The sequence below is a fragment of the Lepisosteus oculatus genome, chromosome 11, assembly GCF_040954835.1.
Source record: "Lepisosteus oculatus isolate fLepOcu1 chromosome 11, fLepOcu1.hap2, whole genome shotgun sequence".
In the NCBI taxonomy this organism is placed as follows: domain Eukaryota; kingdom Metazoa; phylum Chordata; class Actinopteri; order Semionotiformes; family Lepisosteidae; genus Lepisosteus; species Lepisosteus oculatus.
Genome location: NC_090706.1, coordinates 430,633 through 457,786, shown reverse-complemented (window position 1 = coordinate 457,786; position 27,154 = coordinate 430,633). Strand labels below are relative to the sequence as shown.

Sequence of the window (27,154 nt, the reverse complement as noted above, 5' to 3'; positions counted from 1 at the left end):
TGTGTCAGAGTCACAGTGTCAGAGTCACAGTTACAGAGTCACAGTTACAGAGTCACAGTTACAGAGTCACAGTGCTGTGTGTCAGAGTCACAGTTACAGAGTCACAGTTACAGAGTCACAGTGCTGTGTGTCAGAGTCACAGTTACAGAGTCACAGCACACTGTGTCAGAGTCACTATGCTACAGTATGGTGCCTGCGCATGCAAACAGTTACAGGACATGCAGGGCAGCTCTCTCTGTGCTGTCCTGTGCCACAGTTTCCTCTGAGCAGCACTGTCTGCATTTGGGGGGGCTGCACACACCCCAAAACTCTGTGACACCAGCCAGCAGCACCAGGTGGGACCACAGGTTCAGCCAAACAGGATCCAACAGGAAAATCCTGTTTTGAAGGAAGAGCACTAGTGTGACACTTTTATGGAAAAGCTACCAACAATGAAGGGAGGGACCCCAGCATGGCCCCTCCCGCCGAGAGAACAGGCCGGGTGACGTACCCCACTGTACCCCCCCCCCTCATCCCCTGCCTCTCTACAGCTTCCTGTGACCTTCGACCTCTGCAGCTCCACTCTGCCCCCCCGACCCGCGGATATCCTGCCATTGTTGCGGCCGTGCCGGACCGGCCCGCCTGGGCCCTACGTCACGCCGCCTCAGGGACGAACAAGCCCAGAGCCCCCGCGGCCAGCGGTACCGGCACCGGCCCACAGCCCTGAGCCGGCCAGGGCTCCCCGGCGCGGACCGGACAGGTCACTCAGAGTGCCCCGAGCCAAGAGACACTGGGCCAGGCGAACTCCTTCTCTTAGGGCGGTGTGCTGCTGTGTGGCTGGAAGGTTGCTGGTTCAAATCCCACGGCCGGCAGAGGAATCCTACTCCGTTGGGCCCCTGAGCAAGGCCCTTAATCCCAACTGCTCCAGGGGCGCCATATAAATGACTGACCCTGCGCTCTGACCCCCAGCTTCTCTCCCTGTCTGGGTGTCTCATGGAGAGCAAGCTGGGATATGAGAAAATACAGATTCCTCATACAAGAAATTGTACATGGCCAATAAAGTGATCTGATCGTCTCTCTTATCTTAAAAGCACGAGACCGTGTCACCTGACACACCTGAGACACACCTCAAACCACACACACCGCACACCTGCGACACCTCGAACCTGAGATATCTCAAACCTGAAGAACTCTCTCTGCGGGCCCCCCACCACCGGTCCCCGCAGCGCAGCCGGGCCCGAGCCGGTACCAGACCGGGCTGCCTCCTGCCGCCAGCACACAGCCCGCAGCCCAGCCGCCCCTCGCTGTCGGGGTCGCGTTTCAGCTCCTTCATCAATAATTCAGCTTCCGTGTCATCCACACCGGCCGGGACCGGACACTGACACGCGAGACCGGGGCCCCGGACCGGGCCGGACTCGCACGCACAAGCCCCGAGCGGGACCTCAGACCGCGGGCCGGATCCGAACCCGGACCCAGGTGCGCCCCCTGCTCGGCAGCTTACCTTTGTAGCGCTCCAGCACGTCCTCGTACGCCTGGGCGAACTCCTTCTCCTGGGCAGGGCTGACGGACTGCAGCCCGGGGACGAAGCCGGCCATGACGCGCCTGTCGCGAACAGCGAGCCGGCAGCAGCTCCGCCTCAGCCCCGCAGCATCCCGGCGCCGCCCGGCTCGAACCCCTGCCGCCCCGGTACCGCTGCGCTCCGCCCCGCCGGGGTCCCGTCCGGGAGAGCCGGACCCCCGGTATCCGCCGCGAGTGCGCGAGCCTGCGGTCTTCCCGGCGCCGGCGCCGCGCGGATCCCTTTGTCGGAGCTCGCGGAAAGGCGCTTCCCTGCTCCCGGTCCGGGCAGTGCAAAATCCCAGCAATGGCCGCCTCCGGTACGGCGTCTCCTCTGCTCTCGCCCTCTCTCTCCCGCTCGCTACGGCAGCTCGGGTTTCTCTATTCTTCCTGCTGCTCTGTCATGCATTCCCCTCGCCAGACACACCGCCTCTCCTGCTCCTGCTCCAGCGCAGCGCCAGGTCACTGCCTGCCTGCCGGGCAAACTGCACGCGTCCGGGAAGCGCTGCGGCCTGCCGCCACCTGCTGGGGGTCTCCCCTCACTGCAGCCCGGCCTATTTCTGTGTGCTGGGCCGCTCCCGCACGGCAAGCCCGCAGCTCCGAGGATGGTGCTCCTGGCGGGACCCCGGGAGCTCCGCCCGCAGGCAGCCTGAGGCAAGCGCGCCATCTAGCAGGGCATGAGGAGGCAGCGCAACAAGCCAGACAAGCCCAGGCTCTGGCGCCCTCCCTCCTGTCAATTCAATTCAAGGTGCTTTATTAGCATGACCGATGGGTACAATCAGTGTTGCCAAAGCAAATAAAAATAATAAAACAGACAGTCTCTCACTGTCCTGAGCTCTCCTGTCTCGTGTGCAGATTGATTGATTACACAAGCGAGCCCCTCTAACTGTACAGAGCAGTTCGAGCCCCATCTCACAGCCCTTCAAGACTCCACATCTGTCCTAAATCAGAGCCAGAACACTAATAATAATCATTATAGTAATTGCTTACACTTATATAGCGCTTTTCTGGACTCTCCACTCAAAGCACTTTACAGGTAATGGGGATCCCCTCCAGCACCACCAGTGTGCAGCCCCACCTGGGCGATGTGACGGCAGCCATAGTGCGCCAGTACTCTCCCCACACACCAGCTCTCAGTGGGGAGGAGAACAGAGTGATGAAGCCAGTTCAGAGATGGGGATTATTAGGAGGCCATGATTGGTAAGGGCCAATGGGAAATGTGGCCAGTACACCGGGGTTACACCCCTACTCATCTCAAGAGACGCCCTGGGATTTTTAATGATCACAGAGAGTCAGGACCTCAGTTTTACGTCTCATGCGAAGGACGGCGCCTGTTTACAGTACAGTGTCCCCGTCACTATACTGGGGCATTAGGACCACACAGACCGCAGGGTGAACATCCCCTACTGCCCCACTAACACCTTCCAGCAACAAGCTTAGTTTTTCCCAGGAGGTCTCCCATCCAGGTACTGACCAGGCTCACACCTGCTGAGCTTCAGAGGGCTGCCAGTTGTGAGTTGCAGGGTGATATGGCTGCTGGCACAGCCACTAGATTAAGACTCACATTTCACTGCTGCAGGAAAGTCTAGAGCCTGTGACTGGGCTGTGTCAGTATACTGGACTCCACAGGGACTAGAAGAGTCTAGAGCCCTGTGACTGGGCTGTGTCAGTGTGCTGGACTCCACAGGGACTAGAAGAGTCTAGAGCCTGTGACTGGGCTGTGTCAGTGTGCTGGACTCCACAGGGACTAGAAGAGTCTAGAGCCCTGTGACTGGGCTGTGTCAGTGTACTGGACTCCACAGGGACTAGAAGAGTCTAGAGCCTGTGACTGGGCTGTGTCAGTGTGCTGGACTCCACAGGGACTAGAAGAGTCTAGAGCCTGTGACTGGGCTGTGTCAGTGTACTGGTCTCCACAGGGACTAGAAGAGTCTAGAGCCCTGTGACTGGGCTGTGTCAGTGTGCTGGACTCCACAGGGACTAGAAGAGTCTAGAGCCTGTGACTGGGCTGTGTCAGTGTGCTGGTCTCCACAGGGACTAGAAGAGTCTAGAGCCCTGTGACTGGGCTGTGTCAGTGTACTGGTCTCCACAGGGACTAGAAGAGTCTAGAGCCCTGTGACTGGGCTGTGTCAGTGTGCTGGACTCCACAGGGACTAGAGGAGTCTAGAGCCCTGTGACTGGGCTGTGTCAGTGTCCTGAGCTGGTGTCTAGGGTTGCAGGCGTGGTGGGGGCGTAATGTGAGATGGGTAGTCTTGTTGTCAGCCTGTTAGGCTGAAAGGAACAGTAATATGAGAGAGAGGGGGGCTCCGGTTGCACTTTCTGCTGCACTGCAAGAAATACTCAGGGATTAGACAAACACTCCTCCCCAAAATCACAAATCGAATCTGAGAATTCTAAAATTCTGGCAGAATGAGAATAGCTATCAATCCAACTAGGAGAAGATCTTGCAGAGAAGAGCCCCTCAGCCAGCTGGTCCTGAAGCTCACTGACATCAACCAGCCTCCGGACAGCACTGCTACAACAGGTCAGATCAGAGTCATCCAATCGAAGCACAAGACAACACAACCCCCACCACTGTAACACACACACAAACACAATATGAACTGGAATGCTACAGGACCCTTACCAGACAATGCACACTAGTTGAGTATCTGACCAGGGTTAGAAACAGCAAACAGAAACAGACCCTGACAAAGTACAGGCTCGGTGACCACAGCCTGGCCAGAGAGACTGGACACAGGCAGACCTGGCTGCCCAGAGAGGACAGGCTGTATCCTCAGTATCTCAATAAGAAGAAGGAGGAGAAGAAGAGTTTGTAACCTTTTGTTCTTATTGCCTTGGAAAGCCTGCGAGCTGGGAGAGGCAGGGAGGGTGTGAGAGAGGCGGTGCGCAGTTAAGGCCATACAGCCACAGCTGGAACTGTATTATCACGCTACAGTAATATCAACAAGTGCACTGAATTTTGCTCCTTTTACTACAGGATGACCACAATCTGGCATAAATTCTGGAAACATTAATTTGACCCAGTTTCTTATCAACTCACTGGACTAGAAAAAAAAGAAGCTTTTTATCCACGAGCACACGAGCATTGTTCCCGGAGCGGGGCGTGAGCGCCCTCTAGTGCCCACTCCCTGCTCACACGGGCGGTGCTGTCGGACACTCCCAGACTCCAGCTCCCCCCCGCAGGCCCAGCACAGGGGGCCCTGCTCCAGCTCCTAACACGTGGGCCGCAGTCCAGGCACACAGAGCTGCAACATTTCCTTTCACGCAGGAGACTTGTGGAACGGCCACCTGACCTCATCGTGCAGAACGAAGACAAGAGCCATCTCGCCCCCCTCCCCCGTCCCCCTGTCCCTGGCTCTCCCAACAGGCTCCCCCTCTGTCCTTTCCAATATGTCATCCCTCCATCTCTCCAACCCCCCTCCCCTTCCAATCTCTCTGCTTGTCTTCCCCTCTTTCTCTCTGGCCCATCTCCTTCCTGCTCCTTCATCGCCATGGCAACAGGAATACCCCGATGTCTAGGTCCCCATGGCAACAAGGGGGTTTCCAGATGAGGGCTGCCCTTCTGGCCGCCCGAACAGAAATCGACCAGAAACAGAGGCAGGGAACAGGACGCTTAATCTACACACAAACAGCCCCCCGCCCAGCAGGGGAACACGCAGCACCACGCATACGACTGGGACTAACAAACACACAGCAGTGCACTGTAGTGTGCATGTGTCCGTGTGTGTGTATCAGTGTGTGTCATGGTGTGTGTGTGTCTGTGCGTGTGTGTCAGTGTGTGTCATGGTGTGTGTGTCTGTGTGTGTGTATCAGGGTGTGTGTGTGTGTCTGTGCATGTGTGTGAGTGTGTCAGGGTGTGTGTGTGTGTCTGTGTGTGTGTGTCAGGGTGTGTGTGTGTGTCTTTGCGTGTGTGAGTGTGTGTCAGGGTGTGTGTGTCTGTGTGTATCAGTGTGTGTCAGGGTGTGTGTGTGGGAAACTGCCAGCACGGTCTACAGCACCTCTGCAGCCCCTGCTGTCTGCTGTCACCCCTCACCCTGACCTCCAGCTGTCTCCCACACACCCATCAGCACAGCGCCCCCTGTCAGACACTGAGGCATGGCCCGGGGACAAGAGCGCCACCTACTGGTGCACTAACGCCACTGCAAGCACGTCCCCCAGCACTCAGACCGGCCTGGCGTCTCCCCTCTGCCCCTGCCCCAGGGCAGCTCTTACCTGCCACGCGCACCACGGCCCTCTCCGCGGGGTCCAGCACGGAGTCCTGGCTCTTGCGCTTGTGTCGCTGGTGCCTCGGCAGGTTCCAGGGCAGCGTGTCGCCGGGGGGGCCGGGGGGGCCGGGGGGGCAGGGCGACAGCGAGCCGGACCGCTCGCTCAGGCACGAGCGCTCACTCAGGCTCTCCTCGTCCGAGGACGACATCGCTCAGCGGCCGGGGGGCTGGGGGGCGGGAGAGAGACGGGCGGTCAGACAGGAAACAGGTGGGGCTCGGCTCAGGCGACGCTGCTTGAGTCGGCTCTCATTCCTGCAGCCGGTGGGCGCCCACAGCGGCTCCTCGCTCTCCCCATTCCCCTCCACACGGGAAACAGAACCGTGACGCAGCACCAGGCACAGAGTGGAGGCAGCACCAACAAGCAGGGCCCGTCTCCGCAGGGCTGGTCGGCTCACGGCTCCGGGAGCGCTGAGCTCCTGCGGACCAGAGCAGCCACGCGGGGCCCGGCGGACGCCCAGGGCCTGGGCCTGTCTCCGGCTCACAGGCGCGGCTGACTGAGCCCCGGGGGCAGCAGAATCTGCCTGCGCAGCAGACTGCTCTCTTGCAGGTCTGCCAGCCGCAGGTTCACTTGCAGTTCATTCTAGCGAAGCAGAAAGGAAAAAAGACCAAACTCATTTACTCAAAGCTCAAAGCTCATTTATGTGGGTCTGGCCTGTAGCCCAATAAACTTTGGTTTCTGAACGTTTATAGATTCATCACAAATGCTTCCTCTCTGAGAGAAGAGCCTTGCTGTGCCCCACCTGGGCTTCAAACCCGCAACCTCTGGTTAAGAGTGCACAGCCCTGAGCCTCCATCCCGCTGTCCTTTAACTCACTCCTCCCTGCACACGGTTACTCAGGGGAGGTAAGAAGCATGAAGTCGCCTCTTCTGTGTTGCTTCTATTCTAGTGCTCTGCAGCTGAGAAAACCTGGAGCGGATCAGACTGCTGTGCTCTGGGGGTCTGAGGGGACTGTAAACCCTGGAGCGGATCAGACTGCTGTGCTCTGGGGGTCTGAGGGAACTGTAAATCCTGGAGCAGATTAGACTGCTGTGCTCTGGGGGTCTGATAGACAGAACCCTAAATCCTGGAGCGGATCAGACTGCTGTGCTCTGGGGGTCTGAGGGAACTGTAAACCCTGGAGCGGATCAGACTGCTGTGCACTGGGATTGGGCTCCTGTCTCCTGACTGAGTGGTGCTGCTGCAGCAGACTGACACAGATTCCAGCTCTATTAATAGAGAAGGCAGCTTTTCTCCTTGCTTTTGTTGTTGTAAGATTAAAAACAGTTATGTTCAGCTCTGTTGTGACACTTCTCCAGTTTCTATTTCTGACACAGATGCTGGTAGAATTTACAAATTCAAAATTGCACTGATATTTTAACACACTGACTCACTGACTGTCAGACACACTGATAGATACGCTGACTGACACATTGACACACTCAGACACACTGACTGACAGACATGCTGACACACTCAGACACACTGACTGACAGACGCTGACACAGACACACTGACTGACAGACGCTGACACACTCAGACACACTGACTGACAGACGCTGACACACTCAGACACACTGACTGACAGACATGCTGACACAGTCAGACACACTGACTGACAGACGCTGACACACTCAGACACACTGACTGACAGACGCTGACACACTCAGACACACTGACTGACAGACACACTGATAGACACGCTGACTGACCGACACACAGACAGACTCAGACATGCTGACTGACAGACATGCTGACTGACACACTGACTGTCAGACACACTGATAGACAGACACGCTGACACACTCAGACACACTAATAGACACGCTGACTGACCGAGACACAGACAGACTCAGACATGCTGACTGACACACTGGCTGTCAGACACACTGATAGATAGACACACTGACACACTCAGACACACTGACTGACAGACACGCTGACACGCCTCCCTGGCCGTGCTGAGCTCCTGCACACTGCTGCCCAGGCCCGGCCGCGCCGGAGCAGGGGGTGTGTCCGCTCAGGAACACCTGACACACCGCCTGCTCTCCTGCTCTGCAGCTCTCAGTTTGACACCCGGAGAATGAACGGGGTGACCGCTCGCTCGGAGAGAGCAATTTACTGATTCTGATCTCTGTCGCGATCGCGAGCGGGGATTGCTGTGCCTGACTTCGCTCCCGCCCTGTCCCACACCGGACCCGCCCGACAGGCCTCTGGTGCCGGGCGGGTTCGCGAGGAGCCCCGGTAATCAAACTGACTCATTTTCGCAGCCCGCCTGAACAAAAGGCGTCTCCTCTGGCTGGCTGTCGGACGGGCTTCCCTCTCGCAGCTTCAGGGGAAAAAACACGAGACAGACAGAGCTGACAGCTTCGCGGTCGCGCGGGACCGTGGGTTTCACTGTTCCACGGTCACGGCAGCGGCTGCAGCAATAATAATGATGATGATGATGATCATGACAGAACCCGCTCCTCGCTCCTGCAGCACTAAGGCCGACGGCTCGTCTCCGTGGGTCACGCCGTTGCTGTGCAATCTTTATAGACTTCACGCACGGTGACACGGCGGGCCGCGCGAGTGGACAGCAGGATAGGGAGCCGTGTACCCGAACCACCTGCCCCGGTATCCGAACAGTCACCCGAACAGGACCGCTTACCGGATGAGACGCCGCTCCTGACTGCGTATCGCGACCGCGAGATGTTCTATCGCGACCAGGCGAGTCCTCGGCGACGGCTACTACTCCAGCGACAGGCCGAGCTGACCGGCGCTCTGGGTCGGTACCGCTGCTCCGGCTCGGCTATGGCTGTCCGGACTCTCTCTCCGCCTCCTTCTCCTTCCTCTCTTCCCTCTCTCTCCCAGCTGAAAACTGCTTATTTTTCAGCAGCCGGCTCCTGATTCGGGAGCGCCAGTGAGTGTGAGAGTGTGAGTGTGTGTGTGTGTGAGAGTGTGTGTGTGAGAGTGTGTGTGGGGCGGCTCGGCGCGAGAGCAGGAATCTCTTCGCTGCACAGCGCTGTGGCTGCAGGCGGACCGCAGCCCAAATAATAATACTGATACTAATAATAATAAGAAGAAAAAATCATCATCATGATCATCGGGAGGAGGGGCATGGCGGTGCTGCTGGCGGGATGCTCTCACTCTGATTGGATTTCGAAGGCGGATTTTTGACTCCTCTAATCCCTTGATCTCCGTTACTTGGTCTCCAGCCTCTTATCCGACACAAACACGTCTTTCCGGGGCTTTTGCTCTCAGTTTGCTTTCCTCACTCTCGCCGCTCTCCCCCGGGCCGGCCCGGTTCGGTTCTGAAGGAGCACGCAGTCGGGTCGCACTGCTGCCCCAGGGCAGTCCGGATGCGGGCCATTAAGCGAGCGACACTGTCTGTGGGCTCGCCTGTCCGCCAGACACTGACGGGTCTGCTGGCGGGTCCGGTTCTGGCGGCGAGATGGGCCCGAACGATCCAGCGGACAGCGGTCCTGTTATTATAGACAGAGGAATCTGCACACCCGGGGTCACCGGACACCCACATTCCCCACGGGAGCCCCCAGTCTGGGGGAACAGGACCACGTGGATCATGTGGAGATCCGAGAGATTTCCATCTGTGTGTGTACTGTACACATGTCCACGCAGTCACTTTGTCCTGGACAGAGTCCTGAGCACAGTGTCTCCGGATCCAGACTGGTGCACTGTCTGTGTGGAGCTCGCATGTTCTCCCTTGTCCTGAAGGATCTTCCCCAGGTGCACCAGTTTCTCCACTCCTACCTCACACTGACGAGCTGGTCGTGTTCATTGATGTTTCCAAACCATCCCTGCGTGTGTGCAAGTCCACCCTGTGACAGTGACCCATCCTGGGATCAGCCCCATGTGTGTGTGTGTGTGTGTGTGTGTGTGTGTGTGTGTGTGTGCCCTGTGACAGTGACCCATCCTGGGATCAGCCCCGTGTGCAGGACAGGCAGGGAGCTGCCACAGCCTGTGTCAGGATCATAGGCTGACCCCCAAAATAAAGACAGGGTCCAGGTCAGCAGGTCCCAGCTGTACCTTAGCTCCAGGTCCTCCTTGCAAGCTCACCCATGAGTCTTCTCTCATTCCAGCTCAGCACCCAATTACTTAATTAAGCCCTTAATTGGACTAATGAGGTGGTTTGTCAGGCCTAATTGCTTTCAGCTTCTCGCACGCTACACCTTGAGTATTAAGCTCATTACCTCCAGCAGGAGCCAGGAGCTCTGTATTAAAAGGGAGTGTGATGAAATGAGCAAGGGCTCAGCTGTTATCTGAACAACTGGAACTGCAGGACAGCACGTGCCTAACACACTCCCGACCCCAGACACTCCCAGCCCCAGACACACTCCCACCCCCAGACACTCCCAGCCCCAGACACTCCCACCTTGACACACTCCCACCCCCAGACACTCCCAGCCCCACACACACTCTCAGCTTGACACACTCCCAGCTCAACACAGTCACTCCCACTGCCATCCACCCACAGACACACCTCCACCCAAACTCCCACACCGCCACACAGCGAGACGCCCCAGTCAGGGGTTCAGGGCTTTAATGAAGAGCTCAGGTGCTGAAACCTCACCACCAACCTCAGAAGACACAGCACAATGCCCCACAGGAGACCGCAGGAGCCTCAGGGGTCCTCAGGTGACACTATTACCTGGACGACAGGAAATAGTCAGGGTTGGGTTTCTGGATTCTATCCCGGCTGAGTGGACACCCCACCCTGCAGCCCTGCACACTCTGAGGGAGCTGTGCGCTAGTTTTCATCAGCCCTGACCCAGACAGACTCGCAAAAAGCCTGCAGAACTGCTGGCTCTGGAAAATGAGGAACACACCGCTGTTCAAGTAAGAGCCATTTTATTTTTCTTGTCTTGTAAACTGATGGTAAATCAGGGTGTCTCAGTACACAAGACTGGGTGCAAGTGGGGTCTGTGGTCATGGGCTGTCCCCTCTGTCACCAAGCTGCAGTGTCTCCTCCGCGCAGGCAGGGGGCGTGACTGCCTCACGGCCGGGGGTCCTCCTGCCCAGTGTGGTGCTCTGGGGGTGTGTACTTGCCCTCCTTCATCAGCTTCTCCTTCTGTTTGCGGATCTCGTACAGACGCTTGTACTGCAGAAGACAGGACAGGCAGGCAGGACGGTTATCATTACATCAACTGTGCATATCCTGGGCTGCCATGCCTGTGAAAGCATGGCTTTACAGTGCATTGTATAATAATAATAATAATAATAATAATAATAATAATAATAATAATAATTGCTTATATAGCGCTTTTCTGGACACTCCACTCAAAGCGCTTTACAGGTAATGGGAACTCCCCTCAACCACCACCAATGTGCAGCCCCACCTGGATGATGCCAGAACGCTCCCCACACACCAGCTCTCAGTGGGGAGGAGAGCAGAGTGATGAAGCCAATTCAGAGATGGGGATTATTAGGAGGCCATGATTGGTAAGGGCCAATGGGAAATGTGGCCAGGACACCGGGGTTACACCCCTACTCTTTTCAAGAAACACCCTGGGATTTTTAATGACCACAGAGAGTCAGGACCTCGGTTTTACATCTCATCCGAAGGACGGCGCCTGTTTACAGTATAGTTTCCCCGTCACTATACTGGGGCATTAGGACCCACATGGACCGCAGGGTGAGCGCCCCCTGCTGGCCCCACTAACACCTCTTCCAGCAGCAACCTTAGTTTTTCCCAGGAGGTCTCCCATCCAGGTACTGACCAGGCTCACACCTGCTGAGCTTCAGAGGGCTGCCAGTTGTGAGTTGCAGGGTGATATGGCTGCTGGCTGCAATATGTATAACATTGTGTATATATGTATAACATATACATAAAATGTATAACATTTTCTTTACAATGCGATGCAATAGGGTGGCCACCTGTCTGTGTGTTTCTAAGAAATCTGGTTATCGGCTTCCGTATCTGAGAAGCTGCTGTGAAGACACCCTGCTATCCATTTTTGTCTGATGACTAATCTGCACTGCAACTCAATGGTACTGTATCCAGCTCCAGATATCTGAGAATTCCATCTGGAATCGGTCTTGGCTCTGTTATTGTGATACTGGTTTGTTATTGTCACAGTCTAGTGACTGCACAGGATTTTACAGCCTTATACAGCACTGGACATGTCCCAGCCATATGACAATGAGCAGCTGCAGTGAAACTGTACAACAGTGTGGGCAGGCACTGCAGTACTGTCCTGCAGCTCCCTGACACCCAGAACCAGGCTCTTCCGTTACTGAGGGTCATTCTCAAGCCTGTTGAATTATCTTTAAAATGAATGCTGCAGGGACGATGCACTGCAGGCTTAAGCATTCAAACCACAGGATGAAACGTGTGTAACAGCATTCCACCAGGTCGGGTCTAGCTCTACAGCAGATTGTCTCTCTGTTGAGCAGGCCTGTGGGGTGTAACACAGCCGGCAGAGACACGCGGAGCCGAGCTGCTCTGTCACCCAGCTCTTCCTGGATAAGTCCACACCTGCCGATCCCCGACGTCTCCAGCACACATTCAGACCCGAGTAGCTGACGACCTATGAGCTGGATGCTTTGGCGTGGGGCTGGAGGGGCAGGTCAGCCAGGGGAACGAGCCTGGTTCTGTGGCCGGGTCGGGCCCGAGTGTGTCCAGCCGGCGCACTCACGGTCTTGTCGCGGTGCATGCACTCCCGGAAGTCCTCCAGCTCCAGCTTGCACTCCCGGCGGGCACGCGTCTGCCCGATGCCGTGGGCACACTCGATCCACTCCTTCTCGAAGGCATGGCACCGCGCCGCCCGGCGGTACGGCTGCTCCCCGCTCTGGGCCAGCAGCCACCTGTCCACGTTCACACCCAGCTTCTCCTGCAGGTCCACAAAGGGCATGGCTCTGGGGCAGGGAGAAAAGAGAGGGGCAGGAGGGAAAGAGAGAGAGGGACAGGGGGAGAGGAGGGAAGGGGAACAGGAACAGAAGGAGGCACAGGCGTTACAGACCACTCGACTGCTCACTCACACCGAGACCGAGCCTCTGTTACTGGCGAAGCCTGGACACCGGCTGTCCCCGCTGCTGCCCGTGGCCCAGGAGTCCGCACACAGTCACGCACGTCGCGTCGAGAACAGCATCAGAGTCATTTCTCTTACTGCTGTGGGGCGTCTGTTTGCTTTAGATCTGTGTATGTGCCCGAACTAGACTGGTTTAATAACTGAACTGCTGCGGCCGGTAGCTGTCAGTGTCCAATAACAGACCCGCTCGCCTGTCGAATGACCATCACACAGTTGAATACCTGAGCCCCAGGCTACACGCCTTTACAAGCCAGCGTGGACTTCACACACAGTGGGGTAAAGATTTTCGTCCCGGCCGCTCTCACTCACCTGAACCTCGGGGAGTCTTTAACCTTCCGCGAGTCTCCGTCGCTTTACGGTAATGCGGACGAATGCCGTAAAGCACTCTTGTTTTCACTGCGCCCATGTTTGTATTTTGTCTTTCACAGCGCCCCCTTGTGGCCCAGTGTAGACTCAACCCAGGAAACCCCGAGAGAAGCGGCGCTACGCTGAGGGTCGGAACTGCTATAAACCAGTGACTTTCCTGTCGGTGGGGAATGTTAATTAGAATAATGAATTTACCTTTCTCAAACTCTAGGAGGACTGCAGTGTCTAAATGTTTTGATTCCTAATGATTAATGATTAATTCTCAGTTACTATCGTACGGTACATACTGTATATGAAATTTGTATTTGACCAATTGTGTTATATGTATCCAAAGCTTGGTTACGATTATTGTGTTAATGAAGTACACCATGGTGAACCTCACAGAGATACTTCCTCCAGCTGCCTGGGACCTTGGGTTTAGAGGGTGTGATGAACCCGGGACACCGAGGTTCTGGTTCTGTTCTGCTGTGGCTGGAGGTGGTGTCGATCCCAACTGTGTGCTCTAGACTGGCTCAGAGAGTGGAGGGGAGCAGAGCCCTGCCGCTCCAGTCCAGTCCAGTCGGGTCAGCACCAGCGCCTCTCTGCGGGCACAGACGGCTCTGAGGGCTGTGTGGTCCTCCAGTCACTCCTGTACGTGTGCTGGGAGGACAGAGCACACGGGACTAAACCTTAGACCTGTTGTAAGCACTTTCGAACACAAGACCTGATCTCTCTTCAGGAAATGTTACTCCTTCTATCAGGAGAGACAGGTTAAACTGTCTCCTGCCTTATATCTTATTTTAATTTAATATTTTCATCTTAATAGCAAGCAGCAATATCGCCCTGCAGCTCTCAACTGGCAGACCCCTGAAGCTCAGCGGGGTTGAGCCTGGTCAGGACCTGGAAGGGAGACTCCCGGGAAGCTATGGTTTCTGCTGGAAGTGGTGTCAGCGGGGGTGCCCACCCTGTGGTCTGTGTGGGTCCTACTGGTGGGGACACTGTATTAGATAGACACTTTATTGATCCTGTGAGGGAAATTGCAGAAGAATATCGTAGTGGGCGCCATCTTCCAGATTAGACATTAAACCGAGGTCCTGACTCTCAGTGGTCATTAAAGATCCCAGGGCATTTCTCGAGAAGAGTAGGGAGTTATCCCGGTGTCTGGGCCAAATTCCCCCCCTCAGCCTTTACCGTGGCCTCCAAACTGTCCCCGTGTGTGATCGGCTTGCACTGGCCCTGCGATGGACTGGCGTCCTGTCCAGGGTGTACCCTGCCCTGTGATGGACTGGCGTCCTGTCCAGGGTGTACCCTGCCCTGCGCTCGCTGCTTGCCGGGGGGGCGACAGGGTTTCCACATTGGGACCTTCAATCCATGTGGATTGATCAGAATAATCTGTTTTCTAAATTCTAAATCTTCTTAATAGTGCTTGTTGCAATCAGAATTCTGACTGTTTCACCAGTTTTATCATAAATATCCCTTTAACGTTGTCACGTCCCACACTCTCAAACCCTACTACATTCCCAAACCCACTGTTTCACGATCTCATTCTTAACTGAACCCATCACAGGCACCAGATTCCACAGATTCTCACTCCTGAATTATCCAACCACGTTCCTCTCCCTTCAGTATTTAATGCTCCCTCACACACCCTACCCTGCTCCCTACTGGGAAGACTTTTTTCCTTTCTGATCTTGTCTTTGGATTACGATTTTGGATTGTTTGCCTCTGCTTCCTGCAGAGTTCTTGGCTATGCACAGGATTCTCGGAGATCTACTGGACTTCTGACAAACGTAAGACCAAACAAATGATATCTATGGGAATTTGTTTCAGATATTCCTTGTTTCTTGAGGTTAATGCAGTGGATTGTTTGTCCTGAGCATAACCGTGTGATTTCTTCAAGTAACATCAACAGAATGGTAAAACCTGTGCAAGTCTTACTTGAAACAGAGGGTCACTGCTTCTGTAGCCTTTGTGGCGCCACAGAGAATCCAAATGCCCCATTCAAGGTGGGGAGTGCATGCAGACTTACTTAGCAAAGAACTGAGAACACACCCAAACAGAAAATAGTATGACTTGCACTGCTGTACAGTCTACAGTGTTAACAGACCACAACACCGACTTCAGACAAGAGCCACAACCAGTTTTTATTTAGTACCAGGGTGGACAATAACAACATTACATTTCAAATCCAGAGGGAAAAAACAAACGATCTTGTGCCTGACTGGTAGGGACAAACGAATCTCCTAGGTAAGCTAACAAGCCCCTTTCTCTCTTTCCCCTCAGCCACGTTTCCCAAAACCCCCTGCTAACCCATGGCTTCACCTGCCCTTAACAGGAAGTCTGAGCATCCAGCCTGCAGCACACAGCTTCACTGTGCTTGACCACAGCCTCACCAGGCCTGAGCCATGACTGTGCTGTGCTGGACCTCACCTCCCTCTGCTTCTAGCTCAGCTTGCTGTCCTGCTGCAGCTGCCAAACCTAGGGGAGCCCACCCTCAGACAGACAGAAGAATGCAAATGAATGACAAGTGTGTAACGTCTCTTTCAGCCCCTGTTGAAGACACTGGAGACGAGCTGCTGTGTGTTTGTGTGGAACAGGGTCACAGTGTCACAGTCGCCTCATGGAGGACATCAGATCTCTGGGCTACTCAGCTCCTCAGCGGCCAGCAGTCTTTTCTGAAGACACTTCCTGGAGGGGAAAGGAGAGAGGAGACAAACTCCGTCAGTGTGTCCAGCACCTCCTGGTGTCCCTGTGGTTCTGAGAGCTCTGCTGCCTCAGTGATGGAGCAGGTAGCAGGGCTGTCGTGACCGGAGTCCCCAGGGGAGTCACAGCGGGCGGCTCAGGCCAGGAAGCAGCAGGCAGCTCTGCACACAGCCCGGCTGGGCGACCCCACTCGCTGTGGGAGTGAGGGGAGGCTGAATGGGGGCAGAGCTCCTCTCTCTTGGTTCACTGCTAGGGCTCCTGAAGGCTCTGCAGTCCTCCCCACTGCGCTGTAGCACCTGTGCGTGCCCAGTGCGGGGCTGCAGGGACTCACCACAGCAGTCTGGGCACCGTGTAGAGGACAGGGGGAGGGGCGAACCCGTTGAAGTGTGAGGCCATGGATATGGAGTAGGCCCCGTGGTCGAAGAACAGCAGCCAGTCTCCCAGCTCCAGCTCCGGCAGCAGCCAGTCGGTGCTCAGCAGGTCATAGGGACAGCAGGTGGGACCCCAGACAGTGGAGGGGTACAGGGGCCGGCCATCCTGCTGCTTCAGGGAGAGATCAGAGCACAGGGTCAGCAGTCTGAGCCCTGACCATTGCAGACACAATTATTCACACCCTGTGTCTGAGCCCAGGTTATTCTACAGAGGTGCAGACAGTAATAGAGGCTCTGTGTCTGATCCCAGGTTATTCTACAGAGGTGCAGACAGTAATAGAGGCTCTGTGTCTGATCCCAGGTTATTCTACAGAGGTGCAGACAGTAATAGGGGCTCTGTGTCTGAGCCCAGGTTATTCTACAGAGGTGCAGACAGTAATAGAGGCTCTGTGACTGAGCCCAGGTTATTCTGCAGAGGTGCAGACAGTAATAGAGGCTCTGTGTCTGAGCCCAGGTAATTCTACAGAGGTGCAGACAGTAAGAGGCTCTGTGTGTACAGAGCTTGGCTTTGGGCTTGACCCAGGACCCCACATCTGATGCACCGTCAGCATGAGCCCCATCACTCCGGTGGGACATCCTGTGAACGGGGCCGGGTGCCAGACTCACCGATAGCGGGCTGGGCTGGGCGTATTTGTCCTTCTCCAACCTGGTAAAGCCAAAGCTGCCAAAGAGACCGTCGTTGATGTGGTAGACAAGATGCCTCTCGCCTGCAGAGAGAAGTTTCAGCTTCAGCTGAGTCTGCAGAGACTGTTCACACCAGAGGACACTCAGTCTCTGCATCTCCTGTCTCCTGGGTATTGTTCCAGCCTGGGTAGTCAATCAGACTTTTAATCTTAAGATTTTCTACATTACATAGATACAGGTTTTTCTTAACTTCTTTTAGGACTGATTCTACAAATCAATGCCTTAATTTAAGCTATAGTTATGCACAAAACTTCCTTGTGACATAAAATACCAATGATAAGTATAACCTAATGCTGCTAATTAAATAATCAGACCAACTGTGTAACTGAGAGTCTATCCTACATGAAATGTATTTCAGACCACAGTTTACAAAAGATTTCCCTCATTTCCCAAGAGGTAATCAAATAATTCTGCCCAATGCTTTCTGGGAAATTGGATAGGGTGAAGAAAACTACATTTCTTCTTACGCGGGAAGACTAAAAAGGATTATTCATATTTGTATCAGTTCTCCTCAAAGGTTTGCAACCAAAGAGACTCAGTTCCCTCAGCCTGTCAGTGTGGGACACTCCCTTCAGACCAAAGAGACTCAGTTCCCTCAGCCTGTCAGTGTGGGACACTCCCTTCAGACTAAAGAGACTCAGTTCCCTCAGCCTGTCAGTATGGGACACTCCCTTCAGACTAAAGAGACTCAGTTCCTCCAGCCTGTTAGTATGGGACACTCCCTTCAGACTAAAGAGAAGTTTCTTCAGCAAGTCAGATGACATTAGGATATGTTAGGAAGTAGTTCTCCCTGAAACCCCAAAATGAATGTGGTTGCTCTTCTCTGGACTGACTCTGCAGCAATATCTGTTTAATAACACAATAGCCAATGCAGTACAAAATATTCTAAATACCATGTATAAAAACATACAGAATTGAAACACTTTTGTAAGAAAATGCTGCAGTATCACTACATTATGATTGTAACCCTAAAGTTAACATCACTGAAACACCTCTCAGGGCTCTGTGCTCTGGAGCTGTTACACTTTCAGAGCAACTTTAACCTGGAGAAACAGGTTTGCAGTTTGAGCTCCTGTCCTGACTGCTGCCATGATGATGCAGGGAGCTTGCCCCCTGGGAACACCCACCCTCTGTGCCCCCCAGACAGGGGGCGGCCTCCTTCTTCCCGATCACGCTGGCCGCCAGAGTGAAGGCCGATGTCACGTAGTACCGGCCTGGCTCGGAGATGACCTCCACCCCACTGCCTGCTGGGAAGTGGAGCTCCAGGGCTGTGTTGATCACCACAGCAAGCTGAGGAGGAAGGAGGGAACACAGAGCACTGATTCCTGAAGGCTGCTGGAGACCCACTGCAGTGCAGCAGTGTTGAGTCTGTCCCTACCTCCTCCAGAGTGACCCCTGTGTGGTCAGTCCCAGGGAAGCCGCCCCCGATGTCCAGCAGTGTCATGCTGTGTCCCAGCTGCTGTCCCAGAGTGAAGATGGAGCGGGCGTCTGCCATGGCCAGGCTGAAGGCCTGTGGGTCCTGGCAGCCACTGCCCACGTGGAAGCTGGTGATCAGACACAGCACACAGAGACACAGAATAGTGGCACTGTCACAGGGCTCTGGCACTGACAGTGGACACAGACACTGGACACTGGGCTCTGGTACTGGGCATGCACACTGGACACTAGTAATTAAAACTGGACACTAGGCTCTGTTACTGAACATTAACACTGGACACTGGGCTCTGACACTAGTAATTAACTCTGGACACTGAGCATTAACACTGGACACTGGGCTCTGACACTAGTAATTAACTCTGGACACTGAACATTAACACTGGACTCTGTTACTGGGCATTAACATTGAAATGACTGACGAAGAGTACAACAAACCTGACTGAGATTAAATTCAGGTTGAACATCTATTATTTCTCCAGGAAAAACAACTCGACCCTCCTCACCTGACCCCGATGACCTCCACTCCCAGCTCTCTGGCCAGCTCCAGCAGGTGACCACACTCCCCCAGTGGTGCCCCATATTTCACACTCAGTCTGTACATGGATGTGGAGTCGTCAGTGGCTATCCGCAACAGCAGCCTGGACAGAGGACAGGGGTGTCACGGACGTCCAAAGGGACTAACCGTGGGGAGCAGGAGAGCGGAAAAAGACCCATATGCGTAGCGGCGAGACGGGAAAAAGGCCCGGGCTCATTAGTGCAAAGAGTTCAGGAATGCCGTATAGAAACCTATGCCCTCAGGGAGCGGACGTGGGGCGCCCTGGTGCTAGGCGGGTCTCAGGACATCCGAACCTCAATGCTGAGCGAGGACAGAGTGCAAGACCCGGAAATATATAGCCCAAGGGAAAGAGAGGGACAGGAAGGACAGCAGACCGGAACCTAGGGACAGGACAGAGAAGGAGCGCCCTCTGGCTGCAGAGGGCGTGACAGGGGTCACACAGGGCAGGACTCTGGAGCCCAGGTCAGTGAACATCAGGTGAGAGAGGGGCTGTATACAGGTGTGACTCTTTCCCTGTACTCACTGTGCTCAGGAGACCTGTCCCCTGTACTCACTGTGCTCAGGAGACCTGTCCCCTGTACTCACTGTGCTCAGGAGGCCCCTCCCCTGTACTCACTGTGCTCAGGAGGCCTGTCCCCTGTACTCACTGTGCTCAGGAGACCTGTCTCCTGTACTCACTGTGCTCAGGAGGCCCGTCCCCTGTACTCACTGTGCTCAGGAGACCTGTCCCCTGTACTCACTGTGCTCAGGAGGCCCGTCCCCTGTACTCACTGTGCTCAGGAGGCCCGTCCCCTGTACTCACTGTGCTCAGGAGGCCCGTCCCCTGTACTCACTGTGCTCAGGAGGCCCGTCCCCTGTACTCACTGTGCTCAGGAGGCCCCTCCCCTGTACTCACTGTGCTCAGGAGGCCTGTCCCCTGTACTCACTGTGCTCAGGAGACCTGTCCCCTGTACTCACTGTGCTCAGGAGGCCTGTCCCCTGTACTCACTGTGCTCAGGAGGCCTGTCCCCTGTACTCACTGTGCTCAGGAGGCCCGTCCCCTGTACTCACTGTGCTCAGGAGGCCTGTCCCCTGTACTCACTGTGCGCGGGGGTGGTGCAGGGCGGCCTGTCTCAGCTCCTCCTGGCTGTCGAAGGTGGCCAGCTGGACATCGTGCTTTGCGGCGAACTGCAGGTGTGAGAGCTGCTTGCAGGGCTGGGCGAACACAATCCTGTGGGCCGGCACCCCCAGGGCCAGAACCAGCTGCATCTCCCCCTGAGACACACGCAGGACAGCGGAGCTGAGCGCAGCCACACACACAGCTGGCCTGCGGGCTGGGGGAGGGCGGCCCCCACATGAGAGCAGAGCTGCACTGGCGTCAGGACAGACAGGGCCTCACAGACGCCCGCCTGGGTCCTGTGTACAGATCCTCAGTCTCACAGCTTGACTGTGACAGGGCTTGTCATTCATTTAAAACTAGAACTGCTTCAGGTGCAGTTTGTGTGTAAACACAGAACCTGAAGCAAATCTAGTTTAATTATCTCCCACTCCTGGCTGTGCAGCCAAATTAACCCAAATCAGGTCATGTGCTCCTGTGCTGTTCTAAATAAGCCTGCAGCTAGAATGATCTGGAGTTTCAAATCCTGTCAAACAGGACAGTCCTGCCACTCCTGCAGATAAACTCAGTAGCTTAGCATACCAGTAACCCAGTTCCCCAATCTCCCAGTTCCCCAGTCTCCCAGTCCCCAGTCTCCCAGTGTCCCCAGTGCCCAGTTACCTGGCTGGCGCAGTCAAAGCCGGTCCCCAGCTGTGCCAGTGTCCACAGCACTCCCGGGCTGCTGTTGCACTTGACGGCGTAGAAGGGGCGCACGCGGGGCAGGGCAGCGTGCCAGCGCTGGTGTTGGAGCACCACCTCGCCCAGGTCTGCCACCAGGAAGGCGTCCTGCCGCCCCTGGGCAGAGAGACAGGGAGCCTCTGATCGCACACGGGGAGCAGCATCACCCAGCACCCCGACACACAGACGGACACAGTCGACACGCTAGCAGCACAGCAATCAGACAGAACCAAACGACTCAGGCGGTCCTGTCAGGAGCCTCTCACCACGCGGGACCTCTCCTCTGTCTCCCTCTCCAGCCAGTCCTGGGAGCTCTGCCCCTCCTGCAGCACGGCCAGCTGGAATCTGCCCTCCACGTCCATCTCTGAGAGAGGAAGAGGGATACAAGGGTGAGGAAGGACAGAGGCTCCAGTTGTCATCAGCTTCAGGACTTTTATATAGTGCCTTGACCCAATCTTGACTCCTTGACAACCTGCCAAGTCAATTAAGTTTGACTAAACTGAGTGATCGATTTTTATTTACAAAACACGTCTTGTGTAATTCCAGTACTGACACAAATCCCAAAGGGAATGTGATTTTCCTTTAACATGCTGAGACCTGAAAACAAGAACATTGTGTCTTCTTCTAAACTGCCTCACCTCAGCTTGAGGTCCTCCCACACAGAGTTGTGTACAGTATCACAGAGTCAGAACAGTGGACGAACACCTTGAGCAAGGAGATCAGACAGTACTGTAGAGAAGAGGAGTTTATTGTTATATGTGCATGTACATTGGAATTCTTGTTTGTACCGATCTCTCAAGACTCACAGTACAGCAGACACAGTACGACGCATAACACCACGCAATGTAGACGGTACCTTACAAACATCATAAATAACAACAACCAGAGTCACTCAGTCAAGGGACAAAACACAGAGTCTGTTCTTAAGCACATGCACTCACAGAGGCACAACCACACAAAGATAAACACACACGAGCACACAGAGAAACACACACACAATGACAGAAATAGACACAAACACAGAGAAATTCACACACTGAGACAAACACAAACCGACACTCACGCAAAGAGACATTCACACACACACACAGAGACACATACACACTGACATTCACACAAAGAAACACACATACTGACACTCACACAGAGAAAGAAACACAAACTCACACAATGAAACAGACTCACACACTGACAATCATACAGAGAAACACAGACACACAAAATGACTCAAAAAAGAGACACACTGAGAAGGAGACAGACACTGAGACAAACACACACTGACTCACACAGAGTGACACAGATACCAATGTTTTAAATGACAAATTCATTTGTATCATTTTGAACCTGACAGAGATAGAAAGATACACAGACTGACAGAGAGACAGACAGATACACAGGTGGACATAGAGACACAGAGACAGTCAGGCACACAAACCGATAAAGACACAGACAGGAGCTCCAGGAACACTCTGGTGTTTTCGTGTTGAAGCTCAGCTGTGTTGTGGGTGAAAGTATCTCACCTGCTGCGCTCTGCTGTCCTCAGTGACCGAAGGAGTTTCCCTCACTGCCTGTGTCAGGGTGGGACTGTGGGCTACTTATACTGTCCCTGGAGCCTTGGGGAGTATGCAAGAGTAATTAACTGGGAGGTGATATCTCTCCAGCTCGGAGAGTTTGTGTGTCTCAATTTAATATTCAAATAGAGAGAATGGAGGAAACCTTCATGTGTTTGGTTGGTGGTTAAGGTGTTGGAGGTCCTTATGTAGTAATTTCTTATCCCCAGCCCTGTACACAGAGGACCAATAACCTGAGGGCTTGTCTAGAGGTGTTTGTGTAGATACAGAACCCTGCTGGTCATTTGTTTCTTTTTGCAAAAAGTTACAGATTCATCAGGATATTAATTTGAGAGACATCTTTACGTGACAGTAGTTTCTGCCTGAGGGTCAGGAGGTCAGGACACTGTCCGGCTGCTGTCCAGTCACAGTGGCTGCTGTGTGACCTACAGTGGTCAGCTATGCCGACACCTGCATGTACCCAGAGTGACCAACTGTGCTCAGTGACCTAGCAAGTTAAAACATTGAGGGATTTAATCTTTCAGAGGCTTTTATACAGCTGTCTGTGGACCTTTACTTGTTTCAGGTCTGTTGTTTTATCTAAGACTGTCTAGGACTGGAGGGTCAATTAGTCTGTGAGGTGCAGTCCTGGTCCTGCAGGGTCAGTTTGTCTGTGCAGGGGGTCCAATCCTGGTTCTGGAAGACTTTTCAACTGCACTGGGACTGTAGCCCCTATTGTAACAGGACTGGTCTACTGCACTGGGACTGTAGCTCCTATTGTAACAGACTGTTCTACTGCACTGGGACTGTAGCCCCTATTGTAACGAGCAGACGCTGCGCTCGCGCCTCTTGGCCTACCACTCCCAGACCGCCCCGCTGGTGCAGTACTACCGCGCGCGGCAGATCCACACCGCCGTGGACGCCTCGCAGTCCCCCGACGTCGTCTACGCCAGCATCCTCGCCGCCTTCTCCCACTCCACCTGTAAAGACCTGGTGCTCTTCGTCTAGCGCTCCCCGTCACCCTCCTCCTCCTCTCTCTCCCTCTTCTGTCACACTCCTCCTCTCTCTCTCTCCCTCTCACGTCACCCTCCTCTTCCTCTCTCTCCCGTCACCCTACTCCTCCTCTCTCTCCCTGCCCCATCAACCTCCTTCTCCTCTCTCTCTCCCTCTCCCTGCCCCGTCACCCTCCTCCTCCTCTCTCTCCCTCTCCCTGTCCCATCACCCTCCTCCTCTTGCAGATTCAAATTTCAGATTCAAAGAGCTTGGCACAGCCGAATAATGACACTGCTGCCAAAGCGTATACAATTAACACACAGCAAAAACACTGGACATTTACATACAACACATAAAACATTATTGAGAGACAGACACACTGTTCCTCAGGCTGGGACAGGAGATCACACAATGTATTATTATTATTATTAGTAGTAGTAGTAGTAGTATTATTATTATTATTATTATTATTATTATTATTATTATTATTATTATTATTATTGAGAGACAGGCTCACTGTCTGTTCCTCAAACTGGGACAGGAGGTCACACACTGTATTATTATTGAGAGACAGGCTCACTGTCTGTTCCTCAGGCTGGGACAGGAGATCACACTATGTATTATTATTATTATTATTGAGAGACAGGCTCACTGTCTGTTCCTCAGGCTGGGACAGGAGATCACACACTGTATTATTATTATTGAGAGACAGACTCACTGTCTGTTCCTCAAACTGGGACAGGAGGTCACACACTGTATTATTATTGAGAGACAGGCTCACTGTCTGTTCCTCAGGCTGGGACAGGAGATCACACTATGTATTATTATTATTATTATTGAGAGACAGGCTCACTGTCTGTTCCTCAGGCTGGGACAGGAGATCACACACTGTATTATTTTTACTGAGAGACAGACTCACTCTCTGCTCCTCAGGCTGGGATAGATGATCACATGCTGTATTATTATTATTGAGAGAGGCCCACTGTCTGTTCCTCAGACTGGGACAGGAGATCACACACTGTATTATTATTATTGAGAGACAGGCTCACTGTCTGTTCCTCAGGCTGGGACAGGAGATCACACACTGTATTATTATTATTGAGAGACAGGCTCACTGTCTGTTCCTCAGACTTGGACAGGAGATCACACACTGTATTAGTTTTATTGAGAGAAAGGCTCACTGTCTGTTCCTCAGGCTGGGACAGGAGATCACACACTGTATTATTAATATTGAGAGACAGGCTCACTGTGTTCCTCAAGCTGGGACAGGAGATCACACACTGTATTATTTTTATTGAGAGACAGGCTCACTCTCTGCTCCTCAGGCTGGGACAGATGATCACATGCTGTATTATTATTATTGAGAGACAGGCTCACTATCTGTTCCTCAGGCTGGGACAGGAGATCACACACTGTATTATTATAATTAAGAGACAGGCTCACTGTCTGTTCCTCAGGCTGGGACAGGAGATCACACACTGTATTATTTTTATTGAGAGACAGACTCACTCTCTGCTCCTCAGGCTGGGACAGATGATCACATGCTGTATTATTATTATTGAGAGACAGGCCCACTGTCTGTTCCTCAGACTGGGACAGGAGATCACACACTGTATTATTATTATTAAGAGACAGACTCACTGTCTGTTCCTCAGGCTGGGACAGGAGATCACACACTGTATTAGTTTTATTGAGAGAAAGGCTCACTGTCTGTTCCTCAGGCTGGGACAGGAGATCACACACTGTATTAGTTTTATTGAGAGAAAGGCTCACTGTCTGTTCCTCAGGCTGGGACAGGAGATCACACACTGTATTATTAATATTGAGAGACAGGCTCACTGTGTTCCTCAAGCTGGGACAGGAGATCACACACTGTATTATTATTATTGAGAGACAAGCTCACTGTCTGTTCCTCAGACTTGGACAGGAGATCACACACTGTATTAGTTTTATTGAGAGAAAGGCTCACTGTCTGTTCCTCAGGCTGGGACAGGAGATCACACACTGTATTATTTTTATTGAGAGACAGGCTCACTCTCTGCTCCTCAGGCTGGGACAGATGATCACATGCTGTATTATTATTATTGAGAGACAGGCTCACTATCTGTTCCTCAGGCTGGGACAGGAGATCACACACTGTATTATTATAATTAAGAGACAGGCTCACTGTCTGTTCCTCAGGCTGGGAAAGGAGATCACACACTGTATTATTTTTATTGAGAGACAGACTCACTCTCTGCTCCTCAGGCTGGGACAGATGATCACATGCTGTATTATTATTATTGAGAGACAGGCCCACTGTCTGTTCCTCAGACTGGGACAGGAGATCACACACTGTATTATTATTATTAAGAGACAGACTCACTGTCTGTTCCTCAGGCTGGGACAGGAGATCACACACTGTATTATTATTATTGAGAGACAAGCTCACTGTCTGTTCCTCAGACTTGGACAGGAGATCACACACTGTATTAGTTTTATTGAGAGAAAGGCTCACTGTCTGTTCCTCAGGCTGGGACAGGAGATCACACACTGTATTATTAATATTGAGAGACAGGCTCACTGTGTTCCTCAAGCTGGGACAGGAGATCACACACTATATTATTATTATTGAGAGACAAGCTCACTGTCTGTTCCTCAGACTTGGACAGGAGATCACACACTGTATTAGTTTTATTGAGAGAAAGGCTCACTGTCTGTTCCTCAGGCTGGGACAGGAGATCACACACTGTATTATTAATATTGAGAGACAGGCTCACTGTGTTCCTCAAGCTGGGACAGGAGATCACACACTGTATTATTTTTATTGAGAGACAGGCTCACTCTCTGCTCCTCAGGCTGGGACAGATGATCACATGCTGTATTATTATTATTGAGAGACAGGCTCAGTATCTGTTCCTCAGGCTGGGACAGGAGATCACACACTGTATTATTATAATTAAGAGACAGGCTCACTGTCTGTTCCTCAGGCTGGGACAGGAGATCACACACTGTATTATTTTTATTGAGAGACAGACTCACTCTCTGCTCCTCAGGCTGGGATAGATGATCACATGCTGTATTATTATTATTGAGAGAGGCCCACTGTCTGTTCCTCAGACTGGGACAGGAGATCACACACTGTATTATTATTATTGAGAGACAGACTCACTCTCTGCTCCTCAGGCTGGGATAGATGATCACATGCTGTATTATTATTATTGAGAGAGGCCCACTGTCTGTTCCTCAGACTTGGACAGGAGATCACACACTGCATTAGTTTTATTGAGAGAAAGGCTCACTGTCTGTTCCTCAGGCTGGGACAGGAGATCACACACTGTATTATTAATATTGAGAGACAGGCTCACTGTGTTCCTCAAGCTGGGACAGGAGATCACGCACTGTATTATTTTTATTGAGAGACAGGCCCACTCTCTGCTCCTCAGGCTGGGACAGATGATCACATGCTGTATTATTATTATTGAGAGACAGGCTCACTATCTGTTCCTCAGGCTGGGACAGGAGATCACACACTGTATTATTATAATTAAGAGACAGGATCACTGTCTGTTCCTCAGGCTGGGACAGGAGATCACACACTGTATTATTATTATTGAGAGACAGGCTCACTGTTCCTCAGGCTGGGACAGGAGATCACACACTGTATTATTATTGAGAGACAGGCTCACTGTCTGTTCCTCAGGCTGGGACAGGAGATCACACACTGGACTAAAGCCCTTTTGGAGTTCCACCTCCAGTAGGATTGGGAGGTGATTGTGGCAAGTGTGGGAATTCTGGAATGATGTGTGTTATTTTGGGGAAGAATGTTTGACCAATCTCAAAGTATTTCTCACGGTGCA

General features: G+C 53.2%; 3 protein-coding genes across 15 annotated transcripts in view; all 3 read right to left on the bottom strand.

The window, feature by feature from the left end:
• The window catches only part of macf1a (microtubule actin crosslinking factor 1a), a 130,040-nt gene extending 121,277 nt beyond the window's left edge, over window positions 1-8,763 (bottom strand). For 3 of the 11 annotated variants that reach the window (XM_069195321.1, XM_069195322.1, XM_069195330.1), the window contains exons 1-2: window positions 8,426-8,762; window positions 5,746-5,965 (exon numbers count right to left, since the gene is read on the bottom strand). In XM_069195321.1, coding sequence (XP_069051422.1) covers window positions 5,746-5,947 — 202 coding nt within the window. In that variant the 5' untranslated portion in view covers window positions 5,948-5,965; window positions 8,426-8,762. Of the gene's footprint in view, window positions 1-1,480; window positions 2,045-5,745; window positions 5,966-8,425 lie in introns of those variants that run through there. The other 8 variants (XM_069195333.1, XM_069195329.1, XM_069195331.1 and 5 more) reach the window with 6 other exon arrangements.
• A 1,843-nt stretch (window positions 8,764-10,606) lies between these two features.
• On the bottom strand, window positions 10,607-13,219 carry ndufs5 (NADH:ubiquinone oxidoreductase subunit S5). 2 transcript variants are annotated; one of them, XM_006631205.3, is made up of 3 exons: window positions 13,113-13,219; window positions 12,411-12,630; window positions 10,607-10,873 (listed from the first exon to the last, which is right to left on the bottom strand). In XM_006631205.3, exons 2-3 carry the CDS (start codon window positions 12,624-12,626, stop codon window positions 10,769-10,771), a joined length of 321 nt encoding a protein of 106 aa, XP_006631268.1. In that variant the 5' UTR covers window positions 12,627-12,630; window positions 13,113-13,219; the 3' UTR covers window positions 10,607-10,768. The 2 variants fall into 2 exon arrangements, with proteins under 2 accessions (XP_006631268.1, XP_015203980.1); XM_015348494.2 differs by having other exon boundaries at window positions 13,025-13,114.
• A 2,056-nt stretch (window positions 13,220-15,275) lies between these two features.
• On the bottom strand, window positions 15,276-22,368 carry LOC138241840 (antizyme inhibitor 2-like). Of its 2 annotated transcripts, none has more exons than XM_069195761.1 (11): window positions 22,293-22,368; window positions 21,411-21,501; window positions 21,039-21,136; window positions 20,716-20,889; window positions 20,041-20,213; window positions 18,907-19,041; window positions 18,345-18,510; window positions 18,094-18,256; window positions 16,889-16,989; window positions 16,183-16,394; window positions 15,276-15,836 (listed from the first exon to the last, which is right to left on the bottom strand). In XM_069195761.1, the coding sequence occupies exons 3-11, from the start codon at window positions 21,132-21,134 to the stop codon at window positions 15,779-15,781; spliced, it is 1,278 nt and encodes a 425-aa protein (XP_069051862.1). In that variant the 5' UTR covers window positions 21,135-21,136; window positions 21,411-21,501; window positions 22,293-22,368; the 3' UTR covers window positions 15,276-15,778. The 2 variants fall into 2 exon arrangements, with proteins under 2 accessions (XP_069051862.1, XP_069051863.1); XM_069195762.1 differs by having other exon boundaries at window positions 16,183-16,391.
• Window positions 22,369-27,154: the final 4,786 nt, after the last annotated feature.

Excerpts from the sequence above, each read along its gene's own strand:
- ndufs5 (XM_006631205.3), bottom strand. The coding sequence starts at position 12,626 with ATGCCCTTTGTGGACCTGCAGGAGAAGCTGGGTGTGAACGTGGACAGG. Across the intron at positions 10,874-12,410 it reads GCATGCACCGCGACAAGACC|TACAAGCGTCTGTACGAGAT; the intron begins GTGAGTGCGCCG and ends TGTCTTCTGCAG.
- LOC138241840 (XM_069195761.1), bottom strand. The coding sequence starts at position 21,134 with ATGGACGTGGAGGGCAGATTCCAGCTGGCCGTGCTGCAGGAGGGGCAG. Across the intron at positions 18,257-18,344 it reads CAGGGGTCACTCTGGAGGAG|CTTGCTGTGGTGATCAACAC; the intron begins GTAGGGACAGAC and ends CTTCCTCCTCAG. Across the intron at positions 16,990-18,093 it reads CTGTCTGGGGGGCACAGAGG|GCGAGAGGCATCTTGTCTAC; the intron begins GTGGGTGTTCCC and ends TTCTCTCTGCAG.